This window comes from Gekko japonicus, unplaced genomic scaffold, assembly GCF_001447785.1.
Source record: "Gekko japonicus isolate JY-2015 unplaced genomic scaffold, Gekko_japonicus_V1.1 scaffold424, whole genome shotgun sequence".
Taxonomy (NCBI): Eukaryota; Metazoa; Chordata; class Lepidosauria; order Squamata; family Gekkonidae; genus Gekko; species Gekko japonicus.
In genome coordinates this window covers 753,697-781,146 of record NW_015165247.1, presented here as the reverse complement: position 1 = coordinate 781,146, position 27,450 = coordinate 753,697, and the positions used below count along the sequence as shown (strand labels likewise).

The window sequence follows — 27,450 nt, the reverse complement described above, 5'->3', positions numbered from 1 at the left end:
AACCCACACACACACTGCCAGTGACTAGAGATGTGAGGCCCGGGAAAAAACCGGAAAAATTCGGAAAAACACCGTGGTTTTTTTTCTGTTTTTTTCCTGAAGCCTTTTTTGTTTTTTCCAAAAAATTGGAAACATTGAAAAAAGAAAAGAAAAGATTGATTATGGAATGTTTTATTTTAACATGATGAATAAAATATTTTAAGACAAGGTGTTCAAATATTTTCTAATTGATCTAATTTCTGTGCACTGAGGGCAAACAAGTCCTAGGTTACAAACTGAACTCTCCAATGCAAGAACAAGATGCATTTCTTCCTTTAGGAGGTGCTATTGTCACAAGAAAAGAAAAGGTTTCAGTTTTGCTTTTGCATGTGGGTGGGTATTCTGTTTGTAATCATTGTTTGGATACACTATATTTTAATATGCTAGCTGTGATAATTTCATGTCGAGTAAAAATGTCCATAGTCATATTTTATGTTCCTAAAGTAACAGAATGACTTTCAATCTAGAAAAGACAAAAGAAATTTCCGTTTCCCCCCGGGAAAAAACATGAAAAAACTGGGTTTTTTCCCGAGCTTCAAAATTTCTGGAAATTTTACATCTCTACCCCTGTTCCATGCCTAGAAGATGACAAAAAACCTCCAGAATCTCCAGCCAAACTGGCCTGGAGAAAACTGCTTCCTGACCCCAAAGTTCCATAGAGCCATGAAAACTGAGCTGTTTCACCAAGCGTTCAAATAAGAACTGACTGCACTGGTTGGGTCGCACTAGAACTTTACCATAGGATGCTGACATATTTACTTAGTTTTATTGTATTTTATATCTTGTATTCGTTGTTTTAAATTGTATGTTGTTTTAAACTGTTGTAAGCCGCCCTGAGCCGCCTTGGCGGGAGGGCGGGGTAGAAATCTAATAAATAAATAAAATACCTGACCCCAGAGTGGCAATCAGCATTTCCCTGGGTGTGTAAGAAAGGGCCACAAGAACTAAGCACTGATGCAACCCTTCCTGCCTTCCCTCTCATGAGCTACCTAAGTTCACAGAATCAGCATTGCTGTCAGATGGCCATCTAGCCTCTGTTTGAAAACCTCCAAAGGAGAGCCCACCACCTCCCAAGGAAGCCTGTTCCACTGAGGAATCGCTCTTACTGTCAGGAAGTTCTTCCTCGTGTTTAGCCGAAATCTCTTCTGATTTAATTCCAACCCGTTGGTTCTGGTCCGACCTTCTGGGGCAACAGAAAACAACTCCGCACCATCCTCTATATGACAGGATGTTTTCACATAAATCTGACCCACCCCAGACACCGTTGCTCTCAGGCTCTCTAATAAAGTTGGTACGTGATCTATGTCATCCTGGGAATGTTTATGGAAAAATTCAATGAAAATTTCAACATGTAATAACTTAAAAGAAAATTGTTATAAAATGATATATAGATGGTATATGACGCCTAAGAAGATTGCAAACGTGAGTGACAATATGTCTAACAAGATTTGGAAATGTAAAAAAAAAAAGGTTCTTTTAACCATATGTGGTGGACTTGTGATAAAGCAGTGAATTTTTGGACGGAGGTGCATAATGAGATGCAAATTTTTTTGAAATGTACCTTTCAAAAAGAACCAGAAATATTATTTTTGGGTCTTAAAATGGAAAAAGTGAATGTAACAAAGAGAACATTGTTATGGTATTTGATCACAACAGCTAGAATGACTTATGCTCAGTGTTGGAAACAAGAACGAATACCGGAAATTTGGGAATGGATAAGGAAGTTGCTTTTTATGGTAGAAATGGACAAATTGACAAGAAAACTCAATAATAAAGAAGACGAAGAATTCTTAGCAGACTGGATGGACTTTAAAGAATATTTAGAGAAACATTGGGATGTTAAGAACAATTTATTTTGCTTTGATAACTATTAAGAACAGAATGCGGAAATAGTCGAATAGAAGATAATTGTAGTTAAAGAAATTGTTACCTATAAAATTGAATATAAGATTAGGGTAGTTAAAGAAAATGTTAAGAACATAAGAGAACATAAGAGATGCCAATGTTGGATCAGGCAAAAGGCCCATCCAGTCCAACACTCTGTATCACACAGTGGCCAGAAATACCAGTGCCATCAGGAGGTCCACCAGTGGGGCCAGGACATGCTACCTATTAAGTTTTGTTTTAGATGAAGGAATTGATAAGAAGAAGGAGGAATCGGCGGGGGTGGGAGCACTGCAGGAAGCCTGAAGATGGGGAGGGAGGGTGAAAGGGGAAAAGGGTATACTGTGAATGATGAAATGTTTTAATATTGGACATGTTGTTATATCCTGACAATAAAATGTTTTTTATTAATAAAGTTGGTACGTGTAGCATGTGCATTCCATGCAAAGTCTCAGAAGAGACGTTGTGTGAAAGTGTGGGGTCTGCTGGGGATTACTAGGAAGGGGGTTGAAAACAGATTAGCCAGTAAAGATATGAGTCTAAATCTATGGTGCGGCCTCATTTGGAATGCTGTGCACAGTTCTGGTCACCACACCTCAAAAAAGATCGTATAGCTTTGGAAAAGGTACAGAAAAGGGCAGCGAAATGGCGGAGACTAAACACCTTCCCTACGAAGAAAGGTGAAAGAGGCCAGGGCTCTTTAGCTTGGAGACATGACGATTGAGGGGTGACACGATAGAGCTTTTCAAAATTATGCATGTGACACAGCTGGTGGATTATGAAGTATTTATCTCCGTTTCTGACAGTACAAGAGCTCATGGGTGCTCCATGAAATTGCTGAGCAGTCGGCTTAGAACAGATCAAAGGAAGTACTTCTTCGCCCAAAGAGGAATGACCACGTGGAATTCACTGCCGCAGGAGGTGGTGGCGGCTACAAGCATGGACGGCTTCAAGAGGGGACTGGATAAACATATGGAGCAAAAGTCCATCGGTGGCTGTTAGCCACTTTGAAGAATTGAGCACTGACTCAAGGAAGCTCGTACCTTGTCACAAATTCTGTTATTCTTTAAGGTGCTACTGGACTCTTGCTCTTTTGTACTGTTAGCCACAAGGTATAGATGGAACACTATCTCTGGGGCAGTGACACTTTGTCTTGGTGCTTTGGGGGAGCAGGAATACAGTGGAAGGGCTTCTGGAGTTCTGGCCCCGCTGGTGGACCCCCTGATGGCCCCTGGGTTTTGGCCACTGTGTGACACAGAGTGTTGGACTGGAGGGGCCACTGGCCTGATCCAGCATGGCTTCTCTTATGTTCTTATGTCTGGGGCAATGGAGCTCTGTCTTATTAGTGCTTGGGGGGGGCAACAGTGGGAGGGTTTCTGGAGTTCTGGCTCCGCTGGTGGACCCCCTCATGGCCCCTGGGTTTGTACCACTGGCCTGATCCAGCATGGCTTCTCTTATGTTCTTATGTCTGGGGCAGTGGAGCTCTGTCTTCTTGGTGCTTGGAGGGGGGCAACAGTGGGAGGGGCTTCTGGTGTCCTGGCCATGTTGGTGGACCTCCTGATGGCCCCTGGATTTTGGCCACTGTGTGACACAGAGTGTCGGACTGGATGGGCCACTGGCCTGATCCAGCATGACTTCTCTTATGTTCTTATGTCTGGGGCAATGGTGCTCTGTCTTCTTGGTGCTTGGGTGGGGGCAAGATTGGGAGGGCTTCTGGAGTTCTATCCCCTCTGGTGGACCTACTGATGGCCCCTGGGTTTTGGCCACTGTGTGACACAGAGTGTTGAACTGGATGGGCCACTGGCTTTTAGACTTCAACTGTTGTATGTACGCAGGACCGATGGGCATTCTTTTTCATTCCTGTGTAAATGAGAACACTGCGCCATGCCTTGCCGAATGGGCTGCTCTCTATTGTGCTGATCTAAGTAATCATGAACATTTGAGGGACAAGGTCTGTGTCTGGATTTTGGAAATTGATGAAATCTTGAAGGTCGTCGTGATTGTTCTTGAAGATAGTTTTCCTGCCCGGTTTGTATGCCTACTGGCTGTGCTGACCTCACATAAATTTTGAAAGATACGAGTATAAACCTCAAAGGCTCTGTGCAGCATCTCAGACTAAGAAATGTTTATTTCTATAGCAGTTTTGGGCACAGTAATAAAACAGCTGTTTCCAGAGGTTCCCCTTTAAAATAATGGGCTGGACCCATAAAAAACGGTTTGCAAAGGAGCACCTGGGTGTTTTTGTGTCTTTATTTTATTCGCTTTATTTATAATCTGCCTTTCTTACTTGGACTCCAGGCAGATCACACAGAGTGAGTCAAGACAATCGGCAGATGGGACGTTCAGTGAATGGTGCGATAGGATCAGGGCTGTAGAACCGACCAGAAATCTGAACAAACAGGAGTGAAGCAAAGCACGAGTGTCAACAAGACACAATACAAAATTCCGTAGTAGGATCCTGGTTTCAACAAGTTTTGCACAGTAGCAAAGGCCGCAGTCTTTTAATGCTTTACGCAGGTGACTTCCTGAGTCAATTGGCCACAGTACAGCCCTCTCTTGCCTGTGTCAAAAATCCCTCTTGAGTAATTCAGTTTTGCATAGTTTGTAGAAAGCCAGGAAAAAGGGAGAAGAAGATATTTATTATCTATCTATCAATCTGTCTATCTGTCTATTTTTCGAATTTATACCCTGCCCTCCCGGCTCAGGGCGGCTCACATAAAATCAGCAGAGAACATTTAAAATATCAGCGATCTCCCACCTACCGATAACCGGCCATGCCTAGTTACATCAATGGGCCGGATTCTCCCTACGGCAAGCATGACTACTGATTTTATATGTTTTAATGCATTTTAAATGTTGTATTTATTAAACTGCCGTAACCCGCCCTGATCCCGTTTACGGGATGGGAGATAAATGCGAAAAATAAATAAATAATAAATAAAACTGTATTAAAACCAGATTATAATTCTGTAATACCATAATAAGTACTAGATTTGCTGTTCTAGAGTTCGTGATGGCTACCATCGGCTCTCTCTTCCTGAGCCGCCTCGCAGGTCTCCTGTAGTCGTCTTTTGGTGTCGTTCCGGAGGCAGCAGGGCTTCTTATCCTCGTTGTTAAAGGTGGCGGTTGGCTCCAAAGGCCTGGCGGAAGAGCTCCGTTTTACAGGCCCTGCGGAACTCCTCTGGAGCTCATTCCACCAGGATGGAGCCACCACTGAGAAGGCCCGCGCCCTGGTTGGTGCACGTGCCCCTTGAGCTTCAGTGGGGGTTGGGGGGGCATCCCTCTGCTTCCTGAGTTCGGTGTTTGATGCGAGTGCTCTCCCTGTCCATGGACCCGATTGTCAGAAGTGTTCAGATCAATACCCATGATTGCTCTTCTGGTCAAGCTTACAGTCCGGAGCGATTGCATAAAGGTCGGAGTGCCTGGAGCCAGCACCAGGTGCTGCAGCTTTTCCGTTGTTAAGGATCGGGAACCACACTAGGCAGACCAGCGGGAGGGCACAGTGAGGCGGTGGGGGTGTTTGTGGGGCCCGGGAGCCCTGGCTGCGACAAAGCAGAGGGGCCAGGACACCTGGAGGGTGGAGAAGAGAGAGGTGATAGTAGGACTTATTCATTTACTTTATTTATGCCCCAGTGGGGACCCAAGGCAGCTGACACCCTTCTCCTCTCCTCCGTTTTATCCTCACAACAACCCTGTGAGGTAGGTTAGGCTGAGAGGTGTGTGAGTGGCCCAAAGTCACCCTGCAAGTTTCCATGGCAGAGTGGGGATTCGAACCCTGGGCTGCGGTCACACGGAGCATTAGGCACACTACAAAGACAGAAGATAGGTGGATTTTCCGGGCGCAATCACAGCGCCACATCTGGGAAGCGTAGAGCTCCCGTGGTGAACCTGAGGCTTCCCACCGAAGATGCGGGGTAAGAAACTAGTACCTTTGAGGTACTAGTTTCCAGAAACCGCGGGGCAAGGGCAGGTGCCTGATCGCGTTTCCGGTGGTAGGTGTTGGCATCCGGCGCCCGCCCATGTCCCGTCGCGAAAAGATTTTTTTCCCAAGTCTCCACGGGATGTGCACAAGCACCCAACGGCGCATGTGCACACTTCGTTTAAAAACAAACAACACAGCCCCCTCCTCTTTTCCATACTTCCCCCACACGCCTGGCTCGGCCTGCTGGAGAGGAACTCTCTGCACCGGGCGGCAGAGGGGAAGGTGCAGAGGGGGCGTGGCGGGAGGGCGGCCCGGCTGAAGCTCCTCCTGGAGGGGTCCGGAAGGAGGACACAGTTTGCATTCCTCTGCAGCCCTGGAAGGGGTTAAACCCACGGAGCCTTTTGCTAGAGAGGCCGCTTCTTTGCTATGCCGCAGGTTTGTCCTGTGATCAGCACCTCCCCAAAAGCCCCACCCACTTTCTAAAAACACGTGGTAGCATGGTTGGGGACCCCAGGAAATGACAGTGGGTTCACATAATCTGGATTAGCAGCCGTCCCTCCATTTTTGTTGTTGTTGTTGTTGTTCAGTCGCACAGTCGAGTCCGACTCTTCGCGACCCCATGGACCATGGAATGGTCCCTCCATTCCAAAGGCCAATTCTTCGCCTCTTATGTATTTTCCCTAAGTGCGTAAGCAGGGCTATTTTTGGGCAAGAACGCACAGGAACGGAGTTCCGGCTGGCTCCCGAGTTGGCCATGCCCAGCTGGAACCTCATTAGCATAATAGGCCACACCCAACAGCAGAAACTCATTAGGATTGGCTACATTAGGGGTGTGTGGCCTAACATGCAAAGGAGTTCCTCCTACAATAAAAGGCCCTGGGTTTGGACAACAAACAAGGTCCACAGAATAACAAGCAAAAGGTGGGTGTGGCTGGATAACCACACTTCTGGTAACATGGGGGTGTGGCCTAATGTGCTAATGAGCTGTGCTGTCAGGGGTGGGGCCTATTATGCTAATGAGTTCCTGCTGGGCTTTTTCTACAAAAAGAGCCCTGTGCGTAAGAATGCAAATTTACAAACGAAAAAGGGATGAGATTGCAAAACCGCACATCCAAGGAGCCTTCGTCAGCTTTCCCAAGAAATTGGTGCTTCCTAGACTCTTTTTTTTTTTTTTTTTGCTTGTCCCAAGCCTGGTTGTCCCCTGTCCAGTGTCTTTACTTCCTCTCCACGAAGACAGCTCATAGCTCACCAGGTCGCATCTCAGAGCCTCAGTTCATCCATCCATCAGATGGCGTTAACTGTGGGCCAAATCGGCCCTGCTGGCATGGACAGCTGGGTGTCCAGAGTTAACCTGTGCCTCCTTCTTCTTTCTTTTCAGCCGCCGTTCCTCATCGCCTGAACCTTTTTTACCTGGCGAACGACGTCATACAGAACTGTAAGCGGAAAAATGCAATTGTGTTTCGCGACACGTTTGCTGAAGTCCTCCCGGAAGCAGCCGCCTTGGTGAAGTAAGTGGTGGAATCTACTCTCTTACCCCTGAGACTTGACCCAAGCTGGTTCTTCTGCCGCCCTCTCTTGATCTTCAGTAGGAACAAGTACTCTGTTTTAACTAAAAATTTTCCTAGTCTTGAGTCACACTTCTTTTGAATGATAGGGAGGGGAGGGGCTGTGGCTCAGTGGAAGAACATCTGTTTGACTTGCAGAAGGTCCCAGGTTCAATCCCTGGCACCCCCGGTCAAAATGATCCAGGCAGTCGGTGATATTGAAAATCCTCCGCCTGAGAGGTAATGGTCTTATTCAGTATATTAGCTGCTTTATGTTTTGCTGAGGGGCCATGGCTCAGTGGGAGATCCTCTTCTTGGCATGCAGAAGATCCCAGGTTCGATCTGGTAACATGTCCAGATTAAAAGGGCTGTTGCTGTGGTGGGGCCATTTGGGGCCACACCCCCGCATGAAACAGCCAAGCCCCGCAAGTCCATGCTTTATTTATTTATATATATTTGCTTGGTATTGGTATTAGAAACTTCCGCAATGTTCGGGCTGCTGCCACCACCTTCTCCCTCCCGGCATGATGTGAAAGTCCTCTGCCTGAGACCCTAGAACAGGGGTTGGCCAAACTCGCTCACTGTAAGAGCCACATAGAATAAATGTTAGATGTTTGAAATCCACAAGACATGAACAAATATTGCACGCATGTTTTTGTTTTAAAATAGGCAAATTTGCCTTTTATTTTATTTTTTTGGTAAACAAATTTTATTTTCTTAGGAATTCAACATTTTATTGACATGAAATGAGATGGCCAAAAATAAAAGCAAAAGGGGAAAAAACAGATATTGATAATGATATTTGTTTGTCTAAGGGTGCGTTCAGACGGGGCATTTGCAAGGCCGCTGTCTTTACTCGCTCCCCCCCCCCCCCCCGGTCTGATCGCTCTCTAACGTTGTAGAGCCACTTCCGTTCAAAAGCCCGAGGCTTCCGATTTTCGCCCACCTTTTTTTTTTTTAGGTCGGCGATATGCACTTGGGCCAAGCTTCGCCCCAGCGTTTGTTTTTTAAAAAAAGAAAAGGTCCTTAGTTTAACTTTTAGAGGAGTCCGGGACCTCAGGGAGGCCACTTTGCTCTTTAAACTTTATAGGTAAGTCCTTACCTTTAAACTTTAAATGTAAGACGAGGTGTTTTGTGCATGCGTGAAGACCGCCATTCTGTGGATGGCTGCCTATGCGCATGCGCAAACTGTGTTTAAAAAAAAAAACACAAAAAACGCCGATGCCCGCTGTGTGTGAACGGGCATACAGCGATGGGCTCCGCAGACAGGAGGTAAGTGTGGTCGCGTTTCAGCCGGCATAAACTGCACCAGTTCCAACCGTTACAGTTTATGCCGGCTGAAACGCCCCGTCTGAACACACCCTAAGAGAGAGACAGAGAGAGAGAGAGAGGTGGAAAGAATGAAAGAGGTGGAAAGAGAGAGAGAAACAAAGAAATCAAATAGATGGGGGGAGGGGAGGAAGGAAGGAAGGAAGGAAGAGCATGCCTCTCCTTCACTTCTCGAGCCGCCCTGCTGGGAGCCACATATGGCTCCCGAGCCGCAGTTTGGCAAACCATGCCCTAAAGAGTTACTGCAAGTCTGAGTGGGCAGTATGGACCAAGTAATAAGGCCGCTTCATGTGTCTGTGTGACACCTAACCAGGAGAGTGTTTGTTATGGCATAACGGTTGCAGGAAGTGAACCACAGGCCAGTCATTTGGTGCTCCCCGCCCGCCCCAGCTTTTTGTTGAAGGCAGATGCAAAGCAGATCCACCATGGCACTCAAACAAGCATTTTGGGGCTCGTGCCTTAGAACGAGTTCCGGAGGGTAGCCGTGTTAGTTTGCAGTTGGACCAGCTGCATTCTAGGCCGGTAGCATCTTAGGAAGCAGCGAGGTTTTTTGGATATAAGCTTTTGAGAGTCTCCCTCCATCAGATCTGACAAAGGGAGCGTTGACTCTCGAAAGCTTTCACTCAGAAAATCGTGCCAGGTGCTCCTGAACTAGAATCGAGTTGCCTGAGAATGAATCATTGAGAGGTGTGCAGGTGACTTGGAAGGAACCGTGTGGTTGTCAGCGTTGACGTTGACTCTTTTTGTGCGGCATTTCCTGCTCGGGGTACCCCGCAGTCTGCGTTAGGTGGGCCGTGTTTACTTTTAGAGCAGGGAGGGGCAGTAGGTCAGGTCACCATGGTGATCCCCCAGCCTACGAGGCGTTTGGCTCCCCAGGGCACTTGGCGTTTCCAAGGAATCGGTCTCCCTTTCCTTCTTTCTTCCCTTGTGGTTTTGGGCAGGGCTTGTGAGCAAGTTCGGTCTTTTGTCTTTATGCACAGCTGATTACGGTTCCTCTGAAGGTCAGGAAGCCCAGGCGTGGTCCGCTTGTTGCATCTTCCACTTGTTTAGGAAGCTGTGTAGGGCTATGCCAGATTCGAGTCCAAGAGCACCTTTAGAGACCGACAAGATTCCTGGGGTCAGGGGGCATTTAAATTTCTTAGAGGGCACCGGCTAATCAAATTAAAGGTAATTTAATTCAGTTTCTGGGGGAAATAGAGAGGTGCTGTCTGGCTTCACATGGCCACTGTAGCTGGCCTTTCATGCCGGACAGCTGTGTGGGAATACTCAGCTCCTTCCCCTTACCCACTTTTTAAAAATCCAGGCCCTGGGGCGGGGGGGGTGGGGGGGGATGACGGCCGGAAATTGTCGCTCTAGCATTTAAGTCCTCCAAGTCTCTATGGTTATGAAAACCATAGAGACGAGGGCTAGAGTGTGTTCACTGTAGTGTGCTCCGCCTGGAAGCCCGGCTGGCTTCCGAGCTGCCCCTCCCTCCTCAGAAGCCCCGCTCCGCTCACGTGCAGTGAAATGTCCCTCCTTCTTGCCTCTGGCATCGCAGCTCTTTCCTTCTCCAGCCTCTCCGATATCCTGTTTGAGTGGTGGTGAGAAACCCCTCTTTTATGTCTTTATCAGGAGTCAAGCCGTAGCTTCCCTATAGTGTGTGTGTGGGGGGGGTGAGGTTTCAGAGTCCTCTACCCAAAAGCCGTTTGCTCTGGGAGCTTTTTTTTGGAGCTGTGTAGTCTGCTTTTAGATAGAGCTGTGGTGGCTCGAGTGGTTAAGACGCTGAACTGCAGGCTGTCGAAGATTGGTAGTTCAGCAGTACGAAACCCGAGTGGGCCGCATGACGGAGTGAGCTCCCGTCTCTAGTTCCAGCTCCTGCCAACCTAGCAGTTCGAAAGCAAGAAATTGCAAGTAGATAAATAGGTACCACTTCGGTGGGAAGGTAACAGCATTCCGTGCGCCCTGGTGTTTAGTCATGCCGGCCACATGACCACGGAAACGTCTTCGGACAGCGCTGGCTCTTCGGCTTTGAAACGGAGATGAGTTGGACTCGACTGGCTTTCGAGCAAGGGAACCTTTACCTTTTAGTCTGCTTTTGGCAGGAGCCCTTGGTTGGATGGGTAGTCATGGGGCCTTGCCAGTAAGTTGGGGGCCCACTGTAGCTACGGGCCTGCCTGGGATATGAGATTTCAAGAGTCCAAGCTCTATTCAGAAATCTCTTTGGTCTGAGACGCAATGAAGTTTTTCCGTGTAGAAATGATGATAGAATCTGGTTAAAACTCTAAGGCCACTGCCAACAGGTGGGTGTACGAAAACTGTACGGAAATTTGTTGTTTTGTGGGTATACGAAAACTGTACGAAAATTTCGGTTTAACCTGGGTTTTCTGGGAGTATCTCCTGGTTGATAGTGTTATCATAGTTTTACTTTTGGATTGCTCTTTTCTGTACTTAAACAATTAATGACGTTATTTTTTAAAAAAAAGAAAGAAATCTTGTCGGTCTCTTAAGTTGACCCTGGACTCGAATCTCGATGTTCGGCCGCAGACCGACACGGCTGCCCTCTGCAACGATCTCCATGTTCCGTCTCTGTTCTCAGTTCTCCTGTTGATTTTCCGAGTCATGTTTTCAAGGCCAGTTTTGGAAGAATTTGAGGGAGTCCGGGGAAATGCTGGTTCCATGGTGCCACCCTAAGGAGAAGGACATCTTTGGCTTCTCAGGAAAGTATCACAGAATCATAGAATGTGAGAGTTGGAAGGGACCTTGCAGGTCATCTAGTCCAACCCCCTGCACTCTGCAGGAGCACAGCCAAAAGATAGCCCTGCAACAGACCCGAAAGAGGGTCGTCCGGCCTCCGCTTGGAAACGTCCAGCGAGGGAGCATCCACTACCTCCTGAGGCAGACTGTTCCACCGCTCAACCACTCTTCCAGTTAGGGAGTTTCTCCTGATATTTAGCCGGTATAGAATCATAGAATGTTAGAGTTGGAAGGGACCACGCAGGTCATCTAGTCCAACCCCCTGCACTTTGCAGGAACAGAGCCGAAAGATAGCCCTACATACCTACCCAAAAGATGGTCGTCCAGCCTCCGCTTGAAAACATCCAACGAAGGAGCTTCCACCACCTCCCGAGGCAGTCTGTTCCACTGCTCAACCACTCTTACCGTTAGGAAGTTTCTCCTGATATTTAGCCGGTAACGACTCCATTGAAATTCCCACCCATTAGACCTAGTCTTGCAATCTGGAGCAAGAGGGAAGAGATCCGCTCCATCTTCTACATGACAGCCCTTCAGATACTTGAAGACTGCAATCAAGTCCCCTCTAAGCCTTCTCTTTCCCAGGCTAAACTTACCCAACTCTTTCAGCCTTTCCTCCTAAGACTTGGATCCCAACCCTCTCAACATCTTGGTTGCCCTCTTGTGGACACGCTCAAGCTTGTCAACATCCTTCCTAAAATGTGGTGCCCCTAAACTGGACACAGGACTCCAGGCGAGGCCCCTGACCATAGTAGAACAGAGTGGAACGACCACCTCTCGTGATCTGGACACAAGGCTTCTGTTGATGCATCCGAGTGTTCCCACACAGCTTGCTTGGATTTAACCTCTGTATCCTTTGACCTTTTCCTAAAGGTTAAACCCTCCAGCGTTGGGTCTTTCCTGTGCTTTCAGGCAGGCAGGTGGGCTAAGGCTGTGGCTGTGCCCGATCAGCCCAAAGCATCCCTCCATTTGCGTTCAGAAAGTGGCAGCTCATGGGCAGGGAACCCCAGCCATGCCCACTCCCTGGCATCTGTGGTTCGTGGAACCCTGCCACTGAACATGGAGCTCTTGTGGCTGGTCCTGCTGATCAGTTTCCATTCCAAAGCTGTTTCCTCTAGCGCAGGGGCCCCCAACATGGTTCCCGTTGACTCCTTTGGCTGTATAGGTTAAAATCACGTTTCTTCAGCAGCAGCTGCCACCATGTTGGTTTTATTCTCTGACACTCCTTTTTCCTCCACAGTATTTTTTTTTAATTCTTATCTCGTACCCTGTACTTGACTTTCCTCTGTGTGTGTGTGTGTGTGTGGCTCTGCAGCGGTCATTTTGTACTTGGCCCATTTTGTACTTGGCCCAGCCTCCCGTGGCAGCCATTTTGTAGTTGCACCCACCACCCTGTGTCAGAATTCCAGAGATGCCCACAGGCTGAAAAAAGTTGGGGCCCCCTGCTCGTGTGGCTACCGAAGCATCCTGTAGCCGCACTTCATCATGCACATTCCAGCCAGAAATGGACCACAGTGACTCAACCAAGGTTGCACTCCCCACCAATGTTCACTGTGAAAAATTGATTCAAGTCCAATTACAGTCCACAAATTTGCTTCTTCTTTTTGTTTCTTTATTTTACTTCATGCAGTGCTGCTGCTGCTTCCAACAATTGTCACGCGACTACAGATTTCCCAGGTGAACAATCTGTTTCTTTCAATGCTTCGTCGGGTCACTTTATACTTGGAGCCCATGCTCTACGTCTCCTACTCAGCATTTGCTGGCTCTCATTTAGGATTAGGTATTGTGGTACCAACAATTACAGTTCTGACGACGCCCTGAGGGAAACAGATTGGGTGCGTTCAGACAGGCCATTTAGTCTGCTTTCGGCCTGCCTCAGAAACTGATTTTATCTGCGCGATCACACGGTCAACATCTGCCTCCCGTCCCCAGCCGTCACTTTCTGGTTCAAAACCGCTTTAACCCGGAATATTTTGATACCAGGTCCCCAAGTGGTGTTTTCCTGATTCTCCGTTTCCAGCCGCACTTTTCTGCCGTCTGATCCCTCCTGTGGTGTCGAGCCACTTCCGGTTTAAACCCGCTCCCCGCACGAGGGCTGCCCAAGGCTTCCGCTTTTCACCCACCATTTTTTTAAAGTGTTGGTGTTGTGCGTATAGGCAGAGCTCCGCCACTGCATGATTAAAAACAATGTTTAAACGGTGCCTAGTTTTAGCCTTTGGATGAATTCGGGACCTCACGGAGGCCAGTTTCGGGGTAAACGTTTAAAGGGAAGTGTTCCTTTAAAGTTTAAAGGGAAGCGTTACAGCAGTCAGGTTGAAGTGGAAATCGCTGTTCTGTGCACGCGCGAAAATTTTAGTTCTACAATGGCTGCCTGTGCGCATTCCCAAACTGAGGGGGGGGGGGAATAACAGTGAAGCACGCTCCTGCGTGTGGACAGCAAGGAACGATGTGGCTGCGCAGCGATCCGGAGCAAGGAGGTGAGTGTGATTGCGATTCTCCAGGTTAAAAAAGACTGCATCAGGGCCGGAGCAATTTAAACTGCTCCCAGCACGCTGTCTGACCGCACCCATTGTTTACCTGGGAAATCTGTAGTCACATGGCAATTGTTGGAAGCAGCAGCAGCACTGCATGACATGAAATAAAGAAACAAAAAGAAGAAGAAGCAAATTCATGGACTGTAATTACACTTCATCTCGTGGCTTGAGGTACCCGTTCAGTCCATCCCATTGGCAATGGGTTTCCTTAAGAGTCTTGCAGCCTACGGCGGACTGAGCATCTCACACTGGGCCGGAGTGTCCACTCTGGGTTTACGGTTTGCTGTTAAAGGTTTTTGTTAACTCCGGCTGTGCCATTTTTCCTTTGGCTCCAGGAGAAGGCTCAAAAATTCAGGAGCCGGGCTCCTTTTCCAGCCTTTGGGTTTTGTATTTTAATGACCATGTTTTCTTCTATATTTACTCAAAAAGGAGGGTGACCCTGAACGGAAAGTAAGTCCTCTAAAAATAGCCATCCCCCCATATTTTCCCTGGACATAAATTTAGCTTGTATGGGAATGTGAGATGACACATACACACACACACGCCCTTCCGTTTAATGGCAGACTTGGGGAAATTTTAGTTTTGCACTGGAGTAAATACTGTAATTGTTGGTACCACAATACCTAATCCTAAACCCTTCACACCATTTCTCATAACTTTATTAAAGCTGTGGTAAAAATGTTGTAGCATATGAATTAATATGTGGTAATCCCAGTTGTGTTCACCACAACAAAACTTTTGAGTAATGCAAAATTACTCACGAGGCCTTCTCCTGATGTTGCCTCCTGGCTCTGGGATTCAGAGGATTAGTGCCTCTGAATGCGGAGGTTCCCCTCACTAGCCATTGATAGATTTATCCGCCATCAGTCCGTCTAACCCCCCGTTCAAACTGTCTATGCTTGTGGCCATCACTACCTCCTCTGGCAGCGAATTTATTTATTTATTAGATTTTTACCCTGCCCTCCCAGCAAGGCCGGCTCAGGGCGGCTTACACAACAGTATAAAAATACAATACAATAATACAATGTACACTATAAAACCCAATCAATTGCAAATTTAAAACCACGAATTCCACATTTTAATCACTCTGTGTAAAAGTAGTACTTCCTTTTGTCCGCCCTGAACCTACTGCCCGTCAGCTTCATTGGATACCCTCTAGTTCTAGTATTTGGGGAGAGGAAGAAAATTTTCTCTTTTGCAGCTGTCTCCACCTCATGCATAATTTTATAAACCTCTATCATGTGTCTCTCCCCCCCTCCCCAATTCTCTCTTTTCTAAACTGAAAAGTCCACAACTCTCCAGCCTTTCCTCATTGGGAACATGCTACAAACCTCATCATCATCTTGGATGCCCCGGTCCGCTGTACTTTCTCCAGCTCTGCAACATCCTTTTGGAGATACAGTGACTGAAACTGTACGCAGGGCTCTTTTTGTAGAAAAAGCCCAGCAGGAACTCATTAGCATAATAGGCCACACCCAACAGCAGGAACTCGTTAGCATATTGGGCCACACCCCTGACAGCACAGCTCATTAGCACATTAGGCCCATGTTACCAGAAGTGTGGTCATCCAGCCACGCCCACCTTTTGCTTGTTGTTCTGTTTACCTTGTTTGTTGTCAAAACCCAGGGCCTTTTTTGTAGCAGGAACTCCTTTGCATATTAGGCCACACACCCCTAATGTAGCCAATCCTAATGAGTTTCTGCTGTTGGGTGTGGCCTATTATGCTAATGAGTTCCTGCTGGGCGTGGCCAACTTGGGAGCCAGCCGGAACTCTGTTCCTGTGCGTTCCTGCCCAAAAATAGCCCTGGTACACGGTATTCCAAGTGAGGCCACACCATAGATCTATACAGGGCATTCTGTTCTCAGCCGTCTTATTCTCAGTGCCTTTCCTAATAATCCCTAATGTAGAATTTGCCATTTTCACCGCTGCAGCACGCGAGGCTGGCACTTTCACTGAGCTCTCCACCACAACCCCGAGATCTTTTTCCGTCTCAGTCTCAGTCTCAGCAAGTTCAGGCGCCATTAGCCTACACCTGAAGTTGGGATTTTTTTTGTCTCAATGTGCATCATCTCACACTTACCAACACTGAACTTGAGTTGCATACACCATATTCTCTGGAAGGCAGAATTATTCCAGCATGCTTTCAGTTCAGGATATCTCCTTACTGTGCAATATAATTGCCTTCAAGGCTCCCTCTAAGCTGTGGAATCCTGTGAGCAAAAATTCTACTTGGTGAGCTCCTGGCATTAAAGTTGTGAGCGACCGATTTGGCGGCTGCATGAATTAGTTTGCTCTGAAGCCCTCCTTCCTGAGCTAAGACAAAAATCTGTGAGCCAGAGGCTAAAAAACTGTGAGCTAGCTCACGCTAACTCAGCTTAGAGGGAACACTGATTGCCTTGTGGGTAATTTTTGATGTAACTTGCAGAGGTTCCTATGGTGTGTTTTTTTCTGGGGGGGGGGGATTCGATTGGCTTCACATATTTGTATGAGTCTGTTATTGTATATTATGTTACTTTTGTATTTATTTTGATGTTATCAATAAACCTTTAATAGCATATACAACATTAAAATCAGAAATCAGAAACAGAGAGTGACACAGTCAACTAAAAAACTGGAATAATTATAAAATCATGAAACGGATTTTCCCAAATTTTTCACTCTTATCACATCAACTAAAAAATTAGCCACTGCCACTGTAATCTCTGCTGTTCGTTGCATGTATCTGCTAGGGAAAAATGGTTAAACTCTTGGTTGCATGGTAAATATCACCTTTTCTAATGAAAGAAAATGCCAGATTCTATTGAATGATACAACAGCAGAGATATAATTGATGTTCCTGTTGTAATTGTTTGTTGTTGTAAGCCGCTTCAAACTCTTAGCCAAACAGAAGCAGTATAAAACTGAAATAAACATAAACATAGATACCAGTCCAGTTACCTTTATTGGCATGTAACCCTTGCAAACCCATATACAACAAAAAAGACAACAACCACAGCATAGGATAATATCTGCAAAATACAGAAACAAGGAATTACCAAGTAAGTATACCCATCAATTAAATAAAGGGCGAATAGAAATGGCACCAAGAAGAAATTTAGCAACAGTTTCTGTTATCTCAAAGTTTGGATTGTCAAGAAGAATAAGATTCTTTAGGCAATCAGGATATTCTTCTAGTTGAGCCAAAATAAAATTTAGACATTTCAGTTGTAGCGTATGGTAGAAGGGGCACTGAAACAAGACATGGGAAATCGTTTCGATATTAACATTTGTGCATGGGCAACATCTGTCAAATGAGAAGGGAGCCCTCACTGGAGAAGACCCTGATGCTGGGATAGATTGAAGGTCAAAGAAGACGGGGACGGCAAAGGATGAGATGGTTAGACAGTGTCATCGATGCAACGAACATGAAGTTGAGCAAACTTCAGAGGACGGCGGAAGACAGGAGAGCCTGGCGTGATCTGGTCCATGGGGTCGCGGAGAGTCGGACTCGACTGTGCGACTTAACAACAACAACATCTGTCAGAAAAGGGCACACCCTGAAAGCGGGCAGATTAAGGCCGAAGGTAATACATTGAATCTCGCCAAAGAGAGGGCTCTACGGAGTTTGGGAGTGTGAAGTTGGTACAGGTAAGAGGCAGGTTGGCCAACTTTAGGAGATATTCCAAAATACAGAGGTGAACAGGTTTTATTAGCAGCATTATACAGTGAATGTAGCTTAGAACAAAGTAGATTGGCGCTTATAATTGAAAAAGCCTCAGATTCGGAAGTAGGGTGGTTTTGATCTTGTATGGCATAAATGGCGCAGGGGAGGCCAGGGTTCTCCAGCGAAAACAAAACCTCTCTTTCTGTATGTCATCTGCAGAGATCCATCGGTTGCTAAATCTATAGAAAGGATCTTTAAAATCTGGGAGGACAGAAACGTGTATCCCGGAGAAACCATCGCGTTACTGAAAGAAGCTTTAAGTAAGTTCTCTCCTTTTTTTGTCTCTTAACATCACTGCAGTTTGTATTGACTTCTCCTCTGTGTATATGTGTGTGTGTGTGTGTGTGTGTGATAGAATAATCTAATGTTCAGAGGTGTTCAGTTTTCTCCCCCTTTTACATTAAGCCCAGTAACTCTTTTCTGTCTCTGTCTGCTGATTGTACTTGGGTGCAGAACACGAACTAACTTGGCTGCGGTCATTTCAGAGAGATTGCTGAACTCTCAGCAGGGTTTGCGATGATTGGCAGAAGCTGTTTGCATGAACATTGATGGACCTCCCTGTGCTCCAGGGGTCTCTCTAGCCTAGGGTTGCCAATCTCCAGGTGGCACCAGGAGGTCTCCCCCTACTATAGTTGAGCTCCAGATGAGCAAGATCAGTTCCCCTGGAGCAAAAAAAGGTGCTTTGGAGGGTGGGCCCTATGGCATTGTTATACTCCCTGGCTGGGGGCCCCCCCCAAGTACCCCCCCCCCCCCCCAAATTTCCAGGTATTTCCTAGCCCAGCGCTGGCAACCTTAGCCTAACCCTTATGTCAGGGATAGAGATGTAAAGGCCCGGAAAAATTTGGGGGAAAACCAGTTGTTTTCCATTTTTTTTCCTGAAACCTTTTTTGTTTTTCCCCCCCGAAAAATTGAAAAAAAGGAAAAAAAATTGATTATGGAACGGTTTATTTTAACATGATGAATAAAATATTTTTAAGACAAGGGTGTTCAAATATTTTCCAAATCATTTCTAACAAATATGTATAGTGTCAGATTAATCTAATTTCTGTGCACTGAGGACAAGCAAGAACAAACTGAACTCTCCAATGGATAATGACAGACAGAACAGAGTAGCTGCAGAAGCAGAGACCGAAACTGATACTGATTAATTACAGCTCAGAAAATGATTCTGATTAAATTTCATGCCCATTCATTTTAACTTAGTCCCACACTCCCTTCTATACACTTCCCCCCTCTTCAATTCTTTTTATGAGAATGGGGTTTTTTAATTATTTAATACTGTGGAGAGGAAATATGAATAATTGTTATTTCTGGATTTTTAAAAATTGTTTTGTGGAGGTTTTTGTGGTCTGTTCCACATAAACTAGTAAACAGTTCAGGAGATTGTTGCTCCATTTGTTACAATTACAAATAAATATTATTTAAAAAATAAATTTTTGTAATAACTGTTTGGATACACTGTATTTTATGCTCCTAAAGTAACAGAATGACTTTCAATCTGGAAAAGAAAAAAGAAGTGCTAATGTAGCATTTTTTTTTCAATTTTTCCAAAAATTTCCGTTTCCCCCCGAAAAAAACTGGTTTTTTTCCCCAAGCTTCAAAATGTCCGGAAATTTTATATCTCTAGTCAGGGAGGCTGAACCCCGTGGGCCCCAGGGCTGTCATACACAAATAACCAACCCTTCTTTATTTTAAAATAAATTATAAGAAGTTCTGTTTAATTTCTGTCAAAACAAAAAGGTTTATCCTACAGGCAATGCAACACTCTGAAATCACACAGCAAAGAAAGCAAGAAAAACTAGCTTAACTATCTAACACGTTTTCAAGCCCTGCGTTAGATGGCACAAGCCTTAAGTCCAAGCGTCAAAGGCCATAAACTTGAGTGCTCTTTATGTCGCTGTCTGTTGCAATCTAAGGATGTCGTAGTCCAGGCCTTCAGGACATCAGAATCTAAGCTAGGCCCCTTTCCTCCGGGCTCTTAGCTCAATTATAGTTTCCTGGCCCTCTCCTTGCGGCCATTGCTACACCTGCTGGCAGTGCATTCCACGATTCAATTGCCCGAAGAGGACAGAAGAATTTCCTTTTGTCCATCCAGAATCGGTTACCGGTCCGTTTCGTTCGGAGCCCCCCCCCCCAAGTTCTAGTAATAAGGAAGGAGCAGGGAGAATTTCCTTCTCCACTCTTCCCCCCCCCCAATGCATAATTTTATAAAGCTCTTATCGTGTCTCCCCCTTGTTGTCTTTTTCACCAAACCTTGAAAAGCTGCAGACGTCTAAATTTTTCTTCCCTGGATCGATCGCCAAACCTTGAATCCTCTTCGTTGCCCGCTTCTGCACTTTTTTTAAAATTCATTTTTTTCTTATTATTTAATTAAATATTGTTACACTTTAAAATAGCAGCAGCGATGACATAATATATGTGACAAGAAGAGGAAAAGGGGCACAGCAACCATATCATTTACAATACTATTAAAATATATAAACAATTTTGATAAACTGACAACCGTTAACTTCTGTGAAGATACGGTCTATTAAGCAAAATCCTTTTGTAGCCTCAACAAAATAGGAGGAGCTTATATTTGGCAGCTTTAATAGCCTTCTATTCAAAACATTCTAAATCTATCTTTTCTACTAAAGGGAACCAAATACTTAACGGATTGTAAAAAAGTTGTTCATTATGATTAGAATCCTTATAAACTGGAAAAAAGTCTAACATAAACAAATCCCAGATTTTGTGAACCCATTGTGCTACCATAGGAATTGCTTTTTCTTTCCAGGATCTGGCTATAAGAATTTTTGCCGCAGTAAGCAGCATTCCTATTAATTTTCTCCTTTTTGTCCAGCTTTGGAATATTCTCTTTGAGATTCAGTGACCAGAACTGTAGACCGTATGCCGAAGGAGGCTACGCCATAGATTCAACACAGGGGCATTAGAACATCGGTCATTTCATTTTCAGTTCCTTTCCTGATAATCACCAGACTGGAGTTTTGCCTTTTTCACCACCGCTGTGTTGAAGAGTCGACATCCTCATCTAGCCGTCCATGAGGATCCAACAATCTTTTTCACTCTCCGTCTTGGCCAGATCAGATCCCATCGGCGTGTTTATAAGACTTTTTGTTTCAATTGTATGCACGTCATTTGTCATCAGCCTTTCTCGCTGAAACTCAGGGCAGCCAAAGACATTTGGATAAAGACCACTGAAATACGAACAATAAGCAGTGCAATAGAACTGTATCACACCATTCGAGAATAATGAAATCCATAGGTGTCGAACTCATTTGTTAAGAGGGCAGGGGTCTGACATAAATGTCACTTTGGCAGGCCGGGCCATGTCTGCCATAGAATATGATGTCAGGTATGGGAGATATAAACTGTCTTAAAGGACACAGGCAAACCCAGTGAGCAATATTATTTTTTTACTCAAAATACAAACATGCTTCAAACTAACACTCTCACAGTATTTCCGTAGAGCAGGGATGTCAAACATGCAGCCCGGGGGCCAGATCAGGCCCCCAGAGGGGCTTCCATCAGGCCCACAGTGGAACTGGCCGTTTCCTGCTTCCAGTTCTGCTGCTGCTGCTGCTGCTGCTGCTGCTGCTGCTGCATCATAGCCTGCTTTGCCAGACTCTCTTAATCACTCAGCCATTTCATGTTTTCCCCTGGGTCCTAGACTCAGAACTCTGTGGTGAATGTCAATCAATCAAAAGTTAGTTTGCGGCCTACAGAGCTAATATTTTAAGCATGTTTTAAAGTAAAAAAAACACCTTTGTGTTTATGCCCTTTATAAAGTTTATATCTCCGCTACCCGACATTACCTTTTATGACACACACGGCCCGGCCAAACAAGGTCTCATTTATGTCAGACAAATGAATTTGACACCCCTGCGTTAGAGTAGCTCCCTGATGCCCACCCTCCCGTTACACATTAGCACTGGTATATAGTCAAGCAAGCGCACACCCCTGCCCAGGATTCCTGGCACGAATGGGATGGAAATGGGAGTGCAAAATTCACTCTTGGTCTCCGCCTTGGTGGCTGCAAACATGCCCGCTGCCGTACTCACCCTGAATTCCATATAATTTATAAACAAATTAAATCGCACTGAAGAAGAGAAGAAGATATTGGATTTCTACCCCGCCCTTCACTACCCAAGGGAGTCACAGAGCGGCTTACAAACTCCTTTCCCTCCCCCTCCCCACAACAGACACCCCGTGAGGCAGGTGGGGCTGAGAGAGCTCTGACAGAAATTGCTCTTTTTCAAGAATAGCTCTTGTCAGAACTACAGCTTGCCCAAGGTCATCCAGCCAGGTGCAAGTGGAGGAGGAGTGGGGAATCAAACCCAGTTCTCCCAGATTAGAGTCCGCGCACTTCACCACGACACCAAACTGGCTCCCAGTATTCCTGGGAGTTCCTGGTCCCGGTATTCCTCCTTGTGGGGCCCCACTGCTCACTTGCATCCATTGCAAAAACCGTCCATTTATTTCTGCGCTCTGCGTCCCGTTCAGCCAGTTTTTAACCTATAAGGTTGACCCAGTCTCTTACCCCACGACCGTTAAGTTTACTCAGGCGTCCAGAGCAAGGTGCCTGGTCAAAGGCCTTTCGTAAGGCCAAGTAAATAACGTCCTCCAGATCACCTTTATCCCTGTGCTGCTTGTTCACCTTCATAGAGAACTCCAAAAGGCTGGCGAGGCAGGATTTCTCTTTGCAGAAGCCGTGCTGACGTTCTCTCTGCAGGCCTTGTTCTTCTCCATGCTTGGCCATTGTCTCTTAAGTAACGGTTTCTGCTGATTTCCCCCAGAACAGCTATTAGGCTGACTTGCCTGTTATTTGATTGGGAGTGGCTGTCAGGATATGTACCTCTTTCACTGGCCTGTGTTGCATTAGTTGCTTTGCAGTGCCTGGCGGGCTGTAGGTCTCTGTAGGTCCAGGATCGGCAGGGATGGGCCTTGAAAGTAGAACTTGATAACTTGCCTGTTGACAGGCTTCAGAGACTGCTGTGGTCACTTCTTATCCAGCAGGCCACATATCTCACCAGATTAAGATGGATTGGCTCAGTGTTCCCCCCAGCGTGGTGCCCACCAGTTGCTCTTACACTGTGGGCAGGGCCACGTGGGGCTTTGGTCCAGCCAGGCTCCTGATTGGCCACTGGAGATCTGTACAGATATTATCCAAAGTTGCTTCAGCAACAGCTGCCGTCACAGCACGAGGATCTTCATCACATTTCTGTGTGCGCACGCAGGACCATATTTTTTAATGGCATGCTCGTTTCAAAAGGTGTCCTGTTGAACAGTTTCTGCCTGAAGTACTGAAGAGTTACTCTAAGAGTTAAGCAAAACTTCACTCCCTGACACTTTGTTGTTGGCTCTGCCCACCGTGGTAGAACTCCAGAGGTGCCCACAGGCTCAAAAAGGGCGAGGCCCAGTGTTCCCTCCAAGCTGAGTTAGTGTGAGCTAGCTCACAGTTTTCTAGCCTCCGGCTCACACGTTTTTGGCTCAGCTCAGGAAGGGATGGCTCCAGAGCAAACTCATTGATGCAGCAGGCAAATCGCTCGCTCACAATTTTAATGCCAGGAGCTCAGAAAGTAAAATTTTTGCTCACAAGACTCCACAGCGTAGAGGGAGCATTAGCTTGCGTTGACCATTGTCGGCTTTCTTCTGCTCTCTTAAGTTGAAAGAAAATGGCTGGACCCCTTACCTGTCCGCATAGGGAGCTGCTTAGCTTTGTTCCTGGAGAATGCGTCCTTGGTACTTTTGTGTGTGTGTGGGGGGGGGGAAGCTGGAGAGAGTCCTGAGGTCAGAGGGGTGACCGTAGATTTCACAGCCGGAATCTGGTTTTGGATTGGGGAAAAGTCTGCCGCCTGCTCGCTGGGCAGGCCTTCACGGCCCTTTTCTGTCAGTCTCGCTTTGCCCACCGAGACAGGGGAAGGGATCCCTAAAGGGAATGCCGTAACGTTGAAAGCGCACAACGAAACCAAAAAAAATGAAAATGTCTTCCAGGTTCCACTTTCAAAACTCAGAAGCAGCAGAAAGAGACTCAGAGCAAACAGCCAGCTAAATCATGGAAGAAATCTCAAAGTAAGGAAATCCCGCCTGAACTTGATGTGATGTTAAAACAAAGCATGAGACGCTCGCACCAAACACCCTCCTCGAGAGAGAGAGAGCGTCCGAATGGTCGGAGTCCGTGCCATGTGTCAGGAGGGGGGGCCCCCACACTTGAAACAGTGCAATGTGCATAAGGACATTGAAATCAGCAGGACGTAGACAGAGAGAAAAGGTGTTAGGGAGCTACTTGGCATACCTAGGAAGCGCCTGGCCTGCAGCTAAGCTTAGCAGAGGAGCCAAGGAGCGGCCTCTTCCGACAGCAGCGGAGACTAGCCAAAGAGCAGAAGCCTTAAGTCCACAGGGTGGGGAGCACAGACAAGGGGACCAGGTGCCTTGGACCCCCCCCCCCTCGAGCTTATGCGAGACAGCATTTGCTGTGTCCACTTCTGCACCACGGCGGTGCTGAACAGAACGAAGCTCAAAAAACCAAACGGGGGAAATACACAGGACAGAATAGCCAAAAAACAAACGTAACTGTGTATAGAAATATCATAAAAGTATTAGCAAAATACATTTTTATATGAAGTGTCAGAAGGAACTTCTAATTACAACAATATTATGGCAATATAGAGAAGAGTTTACGCTTAACTGTCTTTACTGTTGACATGGGCAGGGGTCATTTCGTAGAAAAAGAGGTGCAGGAGCATAACCTATTTGCATATGCCACACCCCCTGACATCACCGGACGTGTGTCAGAAGGCAACACCCACCGCTCAGGCTCCACTGGACTGTTTTGGATTGCTAGCTATTGGGGGGATGGGGGGAACGTGCAGATCTGTCCTCGCAGAGGAGGGAGAACTTGTGCCTGAATAAAACTTGGTCTTAAAGGTGCCACTGGACTGTTTTGGACCAGGGGGGCCGGGGGCTCTGCAGCTTACCTGGCTGCCCCTTGCCCTGACTGAGGGCTGCTGGGAGCAGGGGGTGCGGCTTATTGCATGTGCCCGCCCCCTGGGCTCTTTACTGCCAGAGCTCCGCTCCCGTGCGCTCCCGCAGGAAATAACCCCTGGACATGGGAGACTGAGGTCCCAGTCAAAAGCGTTATTCTAAAGCAAATTGGGAGACTCTTGGCTTGGCTTTTGAAAAAGCCTTGTGCAAAACACGGGTAGAAAGCCGGCAACGCGTAGCAGCAGGCCTTGAACTGACATCTTATGAGACAAGTGCGATGAGGACTGATCCCCGAAGACGTCGGGGCTGACAAAGTGTCTGCATTCTAATGCTCTTTATCTGCAGCACTTCTGTTTATTTTGGATTACTCAGGACTGTTCCCCGTGACACTTCATATAAAAAGTATTTTGCACATCACTTTTGATATTTCTATACACAGTTATTTTTATTTGTTGAACGCGGCAAAGCGACAGTTGGCACAGAGAGGAAGATGAGAAGAGGGGTGGGCAGGAAGGCGTTCTGTGGCCCGGTGCATGCTGAAAGTCTCCGGGCCGGGGTGGCGATGGGGAGTGGGGGAGCTTGCATCGCCGGGTGGCCCCCAGTTGCAACTTGACCAAAGGCAGCATCCTGATTCCCAGCGCCACGTTAACGAGCACTGTAATAGTCCTTCATCTTGTTTAACAACATCCCGAAGAGAATGTCTGTTCTTCTGTGCCAACAGCACAGGCTGGAGAAGAAGCGTCGGCTGCAAGGCGAGGGATACAGAGCCCCCCTTTCCATGCCGTGCTACAGGCTACACCATGCACAGTTGTGGTTGGCGTGTGGTTTCTGCGCCTGTCCTTCTAAAATGAACGGAGGTTGCTCTCCAAAGGCTGTTAGTCCGGTCAGAGCCGTAGCTCCCCATCTCTGTGCCACAAGGAATGAGTTAATTATTAAGAGTGTTCTGAGGCATGGGGGGGGCTGCCTGCTGTAACTCTGCGTGAATTCCTGACCTTGCTCACTTCTAGTCAGCCTCTGGTCTGGGGCAGGTGATTGCCACATCTCTGTGTGAGGCAGGATTGGGTCATGCATTCATTGACATTGCAGCAGGATCACTCACTTCCCGAGGCGGCGGCTCATTGTGTCCCTGTATGAGTCACTGCCCTCAGCATGCATCCATCCAGTCAGGAGATATATTCAGAACAGCGAATTGCACAGAGGAGGAGGAGGAGATTGGGTTTATCCCCTGCCCTTCACTACCCAAAGGTGTCTCAGAGCGGCTCACAGACTCCTTTCCCTTCCCCTCCCCACAACAGACACCCTGTGAGGTAGGTGGGGCTGAGAGAGCTCTTGACAGAAACTGCTCTTTTTTCAAGAACACCTCTTATCAGAACTACGGCTTGCCCAAGGTCATCCAGCCAGGTGCAAGTGGAGGAGTGGGGAATCAAACCCGGTTCTCCTAGATTAGAGTCCGCGCACTTAACCACTACACCAAACTGGCTCTTTTAGCTAGAGAACAGGAGGAGGAGGAGGAGGAGGAGATCGGATTTATACCCTGCCCTTCACTTGGAGTCTCAGAGTGCCTTACACACTCCTTTCCCTTCCCCTCCCCACAACAGACACCCTGTGAGGTAGGTGGGGCCGAGAGAGCTCTTGACAGAAACGGCTCTTTTTCAAGAACAGCCCTTATCAGAACTACGGCTTGCCCAAGGCCATCCAGCAGCTGCGAGTGGAGGAGTGGGGGAATCAAACCTGGTTCTCCCAGATTAGAGTCTGCGCACTTCACCACGACACCAAACTGGCTCTTTTAGCTGGAGAACAGGAGGAGGAGGAGGAGGAGGAGATCGGATTTATACTCTGCCCTTCACTCGGAGTCTCAGAGCGCCTTACACACTCCTTTCCCTTCCCCTCCCCACAACAGACACCCTGTGAGGTAGGTGGGGCTGGGAGAGCTCTGACAGAAACTGCTCTTTTTTCAAGGACAGCTCTTATCAGAACTACGGCTTGCCCAAGATCATCCAGCCCGGTGCAAGGGGAGGAGTGAGGGGAATCAAACCCGGTTCTCCCAGATTAGAGTCCGCGCACTTAACCACGACACCAAACTGGCTCTATCAGGGTGGAATGAATCCTCTGTGGGTGGGTAGTTTTTACAGGCCTGGCCAACACATGTCGGGAAGAGAAACAGCACGTTTAGGGCCCCCACCCTTTCTTGTCGAAACTCAAGGTGGATTGTAGAATTCCATTTCTCCATGAAGAAACTCTGTGCAAATAATTATTCTTAAAAGCCTAGCGCGTTGGGGAGGGGGGTGAGGTTCTGTCCCAATCTGCTCCTTTCTGTGCTGGCTTTCCACCCAGAGAGAAACTTACACATCATCAGTGTTCCCTCTGAGCTGAGTTAGTGTGAGCCAGCTCACAGTTTTTTTAGCCTCCAGCTCACCCATTTCTGCCTTAGCTCAGGAAGGAGAGCTCCAGAGCCAACTAATTCACGCAGCAGCCCAGTCGCTCGCTCCCAACTTTAACGCCATTAGCTCGCAAAGTAGAATGTTTGCTCACAAGACTCCGCAGCTTAGGGGGAGCCTTGCTCATAGTGGAACATAGTGGGGGGGAAAGTCACGCCCCCTCCTCCGCAAGTCTGAAATCCCTCGGTCCGTTCCGCACCCTGCTGCCTCATTCTACTGAACATGCAGTATGCGAATGTGCCAGAGTGAGCTTCTTACACAGGTGTAAGAGAGAAGCATGCCTCACATTAATTCAGGAAAATAGTCGTTTCTTGGCTCTCAGGTGGTTGGTCGGAAACCCTT

General features: G+C 47.0%; 1 protein-coding gene across 1 annotated transcript in view; it reads left to right on the top strand.

The window, feature by feature from the left end:
- The window catches only part of RPRD2 (regulation of nuclear pre-mRNA domain containing 2), a 95,839-nt gene that overhangs the window by 48,939 nt on the left and 19,450 nt on the right, over positions 1–27,450 (top strand). Inside the window, exons 2-4 of the mRNA XM_015410109.1 lie at positions 7,224–7,353; positions 17,846–17,946; positions 23,681–23,758. Coding sequence (XP_015265595.1) covers positions 7,224–7,353; positions 17,846–17,946; positions 23,681–23,758 — 309 coding nt within the window. The remainder of the gene's footprint in view (positions 1–7,223; positions 7,354–17,845; positions 17,947–23,680; positions 23,759–27,450) is intronic.